General features: G+C 38.5%; 1 protein-coding gene across 1 annotated transcript in view; it reads right to left on the bottom strand.

Annotated features, from left to right (window-relative positions):
- Nucleotides 1-6,760: 6,760 nt before the first annotated feature.
- Nucleotides 6,761-10,160, bottom strand: part of TES (testin LIM domain protein) — a 29,046-nt gene continuing 25,646 nt past the window's right edge. The window contains exon 7 of the mRNA XM_083858805.1: nt 6,761-8,969. Within this exon, the coding sequence (XP_083714931.1) occupies nt 8,778-8,969 (192 nt within the window). The 3' untranslated portion in view covers nt 6,761-8,777. The remainder of the gene's footprint in view (nt 8,970-10,160) is intronic.

The raw sequence follows: 10,160 nt of genomic DNA, 5'->3' as shown, positions 1-10,160 counted from the left end.
TCTCTGGAACAGTGTGTGCCTTCCAAGTCTGGTCAGACACACATTGTACAACTGTGCCTGAAGGCAAGTGGCAGTGGTTTACATTAGGCTCAGAACTGGGCTTGGGACAGTGAATTCAGCAAGCATAAGAATAATGCTTCTTTCTTTAGCCTCTGCAGGCTCCACCCCATTTCTCAAAATTGCCGAACTATTTACAAATGTTTAAGAGAATCTCTGTGTGATGTTTACACTGCCATGCATTTCAGATGCAGGCAGAACTATACAACCAAGGCCCACCCCAAAGACAAGAGCTGTGCTGTATTATCAAAATATGTACTGGTTCTATTCTCCACTACCATACAAGGCAGTTCTGCATTCCTCCTGGTAACCTTTCATTACCTCTTAAGTTTTCCAGATCACTGCCAGAATTCTTAAACTTCATGGAATGATTGCAGGCTTCCTAAATATAAAGCCCAGATTCTGTTTGGCAGTTTTGTATGAGAATTTCAAAATGAAGAAAAAAGGTATTTCAAAAAAGACTGTTAAGACCATTTGTTGAACTACAGTTATACAGTTTACAGATTCAATAAACTTTACTGGCTAGAGTGAGCCAGGCTTCAAAATATCACTATGACGTTGCTATTACACCCTTCCCACATAGGATGGGAACTAAGGAATAAAATGCCCAAGGAATTTAGACAATGTCCTCTTGCATTCAGCTGGCAACTGGAATTAGATGTCGGATGATTTCGCTTTGCAGTTGTAATCTGCAGTCTACTTAATGATGCTGATTCCTTATGTTTTTAGACAGGAAAGAAGTATTACATAAAAAGGATTCCAAACAGTGTGTATTGATACTTTCTATGCACTACAATTAAATTAGAGTGGGCTAAGAACCTGTTTGTTTGCTGTAATTGAGAAATTTGTAGAGGAATATTCAGTTTCAGAGATAATTTTCCTGACATATTAAAAAATCCAAAACAAAATAAATAATAAAAAAAGAAGCAATAGAATAGATGCAATTCCACAAAAGTGGCCTGAAAAACTTTGGAATGCCTATCATATTGAGAGCTTTTGAAGCAAAAAAAAGTGCATTGAATTCCTGGAATGAGAGAGATGCTGTTTGTCTTCTGCCCACAGTGTTCTGGCTCCCTATTCTGGAGGGTCATTAAAATGTTTTCTAAGAACTGATGAACTGTTTACTGATTTTATTCTTACTGATTATTCTTGATTTTTCTCCTGAATACACACCAAACTTACTAATTAAAAATACCTCCCAGCTTGTTTCAGCTGGAACTTTAAGCTATGTTGTTGGCTTTTTTCCATATTTTGTTTGATGAATATGTGTCCAATTGAGACAAGATAAGCCTCAATAGCTTCAATTGAGTGAAATTTCTACACAATCTAACTAAAAGGTGTTAGTACTCAAATCTTGACTTTCAGAATGTGCCATTTTTGGGTCCAGAACTTGAAATGCAGTAAAGGTTAGAGCCAAAATGCTGAACAGAGGGTCACCCCACCAAAACACATCAGTAGGAAATGCTGCAAATGCTAAACATGGATTTTTCTGCCTGTTCTGAAACTTGCTAGTGTCAGATAGAAATGGGAGCAGACCACACTGAAGTGTTAGTTAAGGTGCTTTTGGAAAAACTCTTCAGACTGAGTCATGTGTGGATGTGTTTTCCATGTAGGCGGTCTGTGTGTGAGACAGAGGAGCCTCTTCTCCTGTAACCTCAGCCAAACTTGGCAGAGGGATAGACATCTAATATTAAGTTCCTAAAAGTTTCAAAAAACTCACAAAACAAGTTTTGTTTGTTAATGCTGAACCTCTTCTGAGCCTCAGCCTCTTAAAAGACAACAGAAATTTCACATGGGCAAAAAAGATCTAATGAATTCCCTAATCATGGGAAATGCATTAGTCAGAGGTTACGTATTAAGCAGCAGAAAACCTCAGAGTTCTTGCCTGTATGGAGTTTCTGCTACTTAGAAAATGTAGATGATGATAAAAGTCATAAATACATTTATAAGTATGGTTTCCCAATTAGATTCTTTGAAGTCTCTAAAGGAGAAACTCTTGCTGCAAATTAATATAATACAATTAGGTTGTCAATTAATCATAAAACCTCCGGGAGCTAAGCTGCTTTCGTTTGGGTACTTGAAAATGCTTTGACTTTCTTAAGGAGGACATTTTGGAGCAATGATCTTAGGTAGAGGGAGAAATGACAGCTGGTAGGTACCTTTTCAGTGATGTGTCACAGTGAAAACCAGAGCAGGCCAGGAGATAAAAAGAACTAAATTACAACCATCATTGGAATAAGCAGGACCTTGTCCTTGGCTGTACAAAGCCCTGAGTAAAAAAATACCCACAATTTTTACCCCGCTTTCAGCAAGAGGATTGAACTGGACGAGGTCTCTTCTCCTAGAGGTCTCTTCAGTTTAAATCTTTCTGAGGTCCTATAAACCCTCAAACACTGTTTCCACAGTTAAAAGATGGGTAGTTGATTTTGTTTTTATGTTTTGTAGCTGTTACCAGTGCATAAACATCTGGCCTGGATGCCCTTATCTTTTTAAGAAAATTTGAATGGACATCAGTGTCTTGCTTGTTTAGGAATATAGGGATCACCAAACTTTTCCAAATGCCTTCCAAATGCTATTCCTGTGTTTCACTTCTGCTCTAATTCCTCAGAATGAGAAGTGAAATTCCTCAGAATCAGATCTCCTTGCTAGGAATAGTCATAAAGCTAAGCTCAGGCAGCAGACTTCAGCACAGTGCTTCAGACCATTAGCACACAAACCCACTTTTGCTTTATTGAAATGAGGCACACCTATTAATCGCCATACAAGTGTAACAGATAACTTTTTAGATATAAATATGCAACATTAGGAACATGGATTACTACTGAATCACAGAATCACTGAATGGGTAAGACTGAAAGGACCACAGTGGGTCATCTGGTCCAACTTCCCTGTTAAAGCAGGGTCATTCATCCCAAGGCGACGTGGCACAAGATTGTGTTCAAGTGGTTTTCAAATATCTCCAGTGAGGCAGACTCTACAACCTCTCTGGGCAAACTGTTCCAGTGCTCAGTCACCTGCACAGTAAAATTATTTCTTATATACAGGTGAATATGAGATGCACTTCCTGTGCAGTTTCTGTCTGTTGCTTTTTGTCCTATTGCTTGGCACTACTGAGCAGAGCCTGGCTCGCATCCCCTTGACACCCTCCCTTCAGATACAGATAGACATTAATGAGTCTCAGTTGTCTCTTCCTGAGGCTGAACAGCCCCAGCTCCCTCAGCCTTTCCTTGTAAGAGATGCTCCAGCCCCTCAATCAGCTTCGGTGTCCTCTGCTGAGCCCATTCCAGCAGCTGCAGGTCTCTCTTGTACTGAGGAGCACAAAACTGGACACAGCACTCGAGATACGACTCATCAAGGCTAAAGAATCTCTTCTCACCACCTGTCACCTTGAAGTCCTCTTCTTATCTCACAACCTTGGTTATGGCAGCTTGTTTCTTACCCTTGCGGCCTGATTTCTACCCATAGCAATTAAACAGCATCATCAATTTTCCTTTTCTAGAGCAATTGAACTTCAGTACTTCACGTATTTTACCTTTTAATAGTAAGTCAAAAGTATTTCACAGTGCTTCCATGATTCAGCATTATGCACTGGCTTATTACACATTTTCCCTCTATTTTCCCACTCTACTCATGCTCATTCTAAAATAATCTTCCTAGTGCCTCTTTCCCCTATCCAAATTCCTGGTCATGCTGTTTTCCAGTTCTGCACTGCTTCCTGGACTGAGAGCCCTGTCCTCAGCTTACTCTTTCTTAAAGCCTTCAGAACATCTCTTTCAGTTCAAAGCATACTTTCCTGCTGTTTCCCAGAGCCCTGCCCTGCGGATGCAGCAGCCCGTGTGCTGAGCGCAGCACAGACGGCATCTGCTGGGGAACTGAGGAACATCAGGTGGCTGCTTCCAAGAATCCAGTTACTGCCAGCATAAAACTCAAGTCTTGACTCATGTAAACAACTCATTCAGGGCAACCAATAAATAGCCTCGATGCTTTACTGTGACATCAATTTTTTTTAACAAATGAAAAGTTAGTAAATACATGAAGCTTGACCAGTTTCTCATAAACTGGGTGCAAAAGTTTTCTATGACAATGTCGGGCATCAATCCAAATCTGAACAATGCTGGGCTTAATTTGCAGCAGAAACATCCTCTTATTTGGTTCTTTTTTCACTTTTTTAGGGGGGAGGCAAAGGGGGAAACTGACCTGTAACACCTTGTTGTGATTGTTCACAGTAACCACTAAATCTGCTGCTCTGGTGATGGCACTCTGCAGCATGTATTACCTCAGTGCTTGCCAGAGGTAAAGCTGATCTGGCTCATTTTTTGTGAGTTAGGAGTGAACACGGGGTGGCAGTCTACAATCTAGGCCTAGTCTTGGCTCAGATGGTTTTGGACTTCAGCTCCCTAAAGCTCCTTTACCCATCATTTTATGTAAATAAGGACTTGGAAAAAATGAGCACGTTATTTTCAGTACTTGATGATAATTAGATGATAGGTTTTCTATTTAGCACTTACTTCTAGGACCTCTTTGGCAGTACACTTAACCTTATTAAGTACCATTCTTTGGCCTTATGTTTAATTAACAAACTCAATTTACTTTTTTTACTGAAGGATCGAGTAAAAGCAGAAGTAGAAGGCCCTGGCCCATAGACTTCTTCAGCCTCAGCACTTCGAAGCAATAAGGTAGTAGATGCAGTAGGTGCAGAGAGGCTTCAACTTTATACCATTAACAAGCAGCTCTTTGCAAGACTGATGGGTATGTGAGAAGCAGTTGGAGTGGGTTTCTGTCAGTTCTAGGATAAAACAGGGCACTCCACAGTCCTGACAGATGAAGAGGTGTGGAGGCCTAGCAAATGATTTTTTACAGTCCTTTCCTACCCTTTTGCACCACACAAAAGCATTCATATATATTGATGTGAATCAGACTAGAATCTTCTCTGTCAGTGTTTTGCTTGGGCTGAGAAAGGAGGACTACTTGGGACCCAGAGGACTGCTCTTGTGGTGGTGATTTTTATGATGGCTTTCCACTGTGATTCAACAAGGTATGGGATGCTCCTATGGTGGGAGAGCATGCCCATGACCTGAGGACACCCTACCTAACTCTGATTTTCTGCCCTTGAACTGCTATAGACACTAGCCTCCTTCATCCTGCTCTCTGAGTACAGTAATTGTGATGCTGGTCCCTTGGAGAGCATGCTGCTAGTTGAACTGCTGACTCTTTCTGGGACTGCCCATCTCCTTCTTGCCACTCATCCCTAGCTCTAGCATCCCAAACCCATGCAAAATTTAGCAGAAGCTGTTGAGCAAAATGTTATCATTCTGCCCTCCCTACCTCACCAGTTCTTCTGGGAACAGAGGGTCCAGAGTGTCCAAGTACCTCCAGTTCTGCAAGCAAATACTTCTGTGCTAATGGTCATTATATAACAAAGTCAGGTAATTTTGCTTCACACCATTGTGTTCCATAAGACTTAAACCGACGATTCTAGAAGCAAATGGGAAGTTGCTGTATTGATTGCTCTTTATCATGTCTTTTAATACATAAACTTTAAATTTCCAGGGGTAATAAATACATATAAGACCTGATAAAAATATATTTTTATTTCTAGCATGTGTAACCATACTAAGTAATGTAACCATACTATGTAATCTAAATCTCAATAAAAGTTACAGATTATTCCTACCATGTATAAATGTTACTAATTCAAAGATGCTTTTCCTTAGCTTTGTTCTTTCAAGGTTTTTGCAAAGCTTTTACCAGCCTCAATTTTACAGACCCAGAGGATAGCTCTTCCTTAAATAAAAAGATTTAGCTATTAAAATGACTACTTACGACTTTCTTACCAAGGAAGTTCTGCTCTTAAGCAAAGAACTTCAACATTCAAGAGAGGTTAAAATTTCATCTGGAAAGTATATATTTTTATTACTGAAGTATGCAAAAGCTTCCAGCTTCTATTCTTAGCCTATTAAGATAAATAGGTCCAAAGGGACTTCTAATAAAAGAGCCAAAAATGCAAGAGAAAAACCCCTTTACTGCCAATATTTTTATTATGACAGTGACAGAATGAAATCTCCTTAATGCTTGTTTTCAAGCTCCAGTGTGTTGACATATCTTTCAGCTAACACAAAAAAAATTATCTGCAGGAACATAAATTCCTTCCTAGCTCATTACAAGAACAATTCAGCACTCCTAATAACCTCTGACCTATTGTGAAGTTACACAGCAGTATCTTTGTCTTCTCTGTGTATCACTTGTACATTACACTTGATGTTCTTAAGACATAATCCTTTCCAATTCCAGCATTAACAGAAATGAAAATTTGGATGCCCCACAGAAGAAACACTTAGATGCATCAGGTTCCATGGAGGAGAGCCAGAGGGATCAAGCAGGCAAGGGAAGATATTCAAAAAGAATGCCAGCTAAAGCCAACATACTTCAGAAGAGGCATGGAAATTCAGTCCTAGTTGATGGACTATTGAAGTTGCTTGGTTTGACATAAATTTCCTTGGCAATTGTGTCTTGATGGAATAAATAAGCCCTGAGGTATCTCCTGCTCAGCCTTGTAAATGAAGGTTACACAATAATAAAGTTTAAGTAACAAAACTGTTCAAAACAGGATATAAAGTGAAAAATATGACTGCCATCAGTCCAAGTCATCACATTAATGAGAAAGCTGTTACACAGCATGGCAAGGGAAGGGCAGGGAAAGGTGAAAAAAGATCTTTTCACAGTTCTTTATAAACATCAGCAACATCTTCCAGAAGAGATGTTAGTGAGTGGGTAAGGACAGATGTACTCAAGACATAAAACCCCGTCACTATTAAGCCTTCCTTATGGATAACCATTAAATAAGACCTTATCCCACCCTGAAACAGTGTTCTCACAGCATGTCCTGTACAGGTTAAACTACACAACCTGCTACAGCTTAAGTAGCACTTACATGGAAAGCCTTCTCTCACAGACATTCTGGTTTTTCTTGGTTTAAACCTGCAAATCTGGCAGGGATACAGTTCATTGGGTATGAGCTGAAATACATATACTTTTTTGTACTTCCTCAGGATCTCTCAGAAAAGCTATACAGGCTTCAAGAACATGGATATAAAGTTTCAACTTAGACAACATATAAAAATCTCAGTGAATCTCAGAGGGTCTTATTTTTGCAGCACTCAAATGGTCACAATGCATTTTATTTTCTCAACACATTACCTCACTTTTATGAATTCAAAACTTTCCATTCAATGTCTTAAAATAGTTTATGTGAATAGAAAATAACACTAAATTATGAAGTCGTGCGTTTGTTGGAACAAGACACACTGTTTTGTACCTATAAACACATCAACAATGTTACACAAGACAGTAACCACTGCACAGTAATACAGGCCTTCAGTTTTTAGGAAATCATGTCCAGGCTAAAGTAAAGTAAAGTATGGGAAGATTTCCTTTCCTCCTCACCTTCCCTGAAGGGGATTGAACAGGAACAGAATTAGTAGACAACTTAAGTGAAAACCACTAATTTTATTTATAGATGTTACAATACAATCACCATAAAACTTAAAAGAACTGAACATAAGACTTGCATAGATTTTTCTTTAAAAAATAATTACCTTATTTTTTTTTAGGCCCCATTCAGTGTTTGCCGCAAAGACATCTAAAAACCTTAACTGTAGGGTCTATAGTTATTAAAAAAAAGAAAGAGCCACACATTTGGTTTGTCTAGTAAGCAAAGCTAATACACAGTTGTGATTTTTTTCACTTAAATACAGGAAATTTTCTGGGAAAGACTTCTTCATGCTTTGGTTCAGAATGCAGAAATCAAAAGTAGGATTCATTCGCAAAAATACATTCTTGGAAATGCATACAGTACTGTGTGCCACATTCCTCTTGATAGAAGGCACAACTTATGAAAGGAACATTCACAATATAGAACAGAAGTCAGTTCTGAAAGGCTAACAGTGACACCCACTACTTCTGGTGGGGTTTTTTTAATCTAAGCAAGACCTACTCTTGTTTTCTAACACCAACACTCCCCACCCCCAATCTATAACATAACTTCAGTTTTTGTAAAATTAAAACTTTTCCAGGCATGAACAGTTGCAAGAAAGAAACACAAGCCAACATTTTTCTACTGGTGGAGCTACTTTCAAAACTAGACCTAAGAGTAGTCACTGTCCCTCAAGAAACCATGTGACAAAACCAAAAAATTATTAAAGGCAATTTTTTTTAGTGTCATTCTTCCTGCATACTTGAAGTCAGGAAAACAAAGCCATACATGGCAGTAAAACTGATCATCTTGTCTAAAGTGCTTGAGAAAAACGATAAAAATGATAAATTACTGAAACCAGAGGTGAAAGAGTTATTTATCATACAAAGCAAGATAAATTGGAGCATTTTCACATTTTCTTGTTCTATTAGACAAGATAGAGCAAAAATATTCTTCACAGTGAAGAGCTCCCTTAGAATGTATAGAGTCTGTAACATACTTTCTTACATTTCTGTGATATGAAGTAATTTGAAATAAGACTCAGAAACAGTACTGCGAAAAATAAAGTGTTATTACAGCTAAGAAATGAAGATTATATAGGAAGCTTTAGACATTAAAAAAAATCTTTGGGAAATGCTATTTAATACTTTCAATAATTTTAAATGCCCTGACACTATATATTTTACAGTAGAAATGCAAGAGCCTTTGGAACACAGCAATACTAATTTAGTTCTGTGCATGTCTTCTTTTATGACATCATCTTTTCCTTACATTCCACTGAGCAGAAAAGCATCCCTTCCATAGATATGAACTTCTGGCCAATCAGACACTTGCTGCAGCAGGAGCACAAGAAGCATTCCCGTGTAGCGTGCCAGTTGAAGTTGTTGTATGTCACACGCTGAACCTCAGGATCTATAGCATTATGACAGCCTTGGCAGACCTGTTTAGAAATAAAACAATATTGACATGAAGCACACACATGCTCTCCTCAAGTGCAATAAAACCTGAAACTCTTAAAGTGTTTTTGGAGGAAACATACAGGTGTTAAAAGAAGCCTTTTAAAAAGTCTCCAGCTTTTGATTTTTTTTATTTTTAAAGTGTTTTGATTACAATTCAGGGTACAGAATAATAAAATGGACACACAAGTTATTTGCTGCTGGGACTAAGTTTAGACAGTTATGATGGTTAGGATTTCCCAATACCCAAATAATCATAAAAACCTTTTATGTCAAACAGCACAGATCTTCATATATTAACCTAAATACGTGAAGAAATTAGCTACAAATCTTCCTGTGCATTGACAGCTCTGTGGCAATGCCAAATAATTAAAGGTTATTAGAAAGTCTGGAACACAATTCATCTTAAAATCTGGTTCTTAACAAACAATAATTTAGATAGAGGAAGTTGATGTTTTAAGAGGAAAAAAAAAAAAAGCCTCCAAAAAACCCAATTCCTCACACCTACCTCAGAATATTATTAGCTGCCAACTAGAGATGACCATTTTTTTCTCCATTCACTATATAAACATCTAGGTGCATATTAGACTGAGCCCCCAACTAGCAGCTAGCTCACTTACAAATATGAATGCACCAGCATCTCAGATTAGTTTCCAGCATAACCACGAATCAAGAACTACCATTATTTTCCAAACTTCTAGCTGTGTCCGGTCAATCACTCTCCTTTTCAACACATATGGTTAGAAATACATGGAACAAAAGTACCTAGATTGCAGTTATCACTACAGGCTTTTAGCAGATCAGCTGAAGTTGATTCCCACCAGGCTCAATGAACTAAACTAAACAGCATCACCCATCGTCACCTGCTTTACTCCTTCTGTTACCAAGTCCTGCTTCACCACTGGCGAAGTTCGAGGTGTTTTTCTAACAGCTTCCCCCCACCCCGGCAGTGGCTTTTGTTCAAGTTTATGAAAGGACAAAACACTTGCCTGTCTAAAGTTGTGAGTTTTGGTGGGTTTTTTTCCGAAAGAGGAAGAAAATAACTGACTCGAGCCTAATGCACATTCAATTTATACACTTCAGATACTCCCAGACTGAGAAAAAGTAAGAGTTTGAAGCTCCATAGACATATGTTCCCTTCCTTCACAACACCAAGATATCTGTAAGGACCTTAC

This window comes from Zosterops lateralis, assembly GCF_965231275.1.
Source record: "Zosterops lateralis genome assembly, chromosome: 4".
In the NCBI taxonomy this organism is placed as follows: Eukaryota; Metazoa; Chordata; class Aves; order Passeriformes; family Zosteropidae; genus Zosterops; species Zosterops lateralis.
The sequence above is the reverse complement of the archived record's forward strand: the minus strand, read 5'-3'. Positions and strand labels throughout refer to the sequence as shown.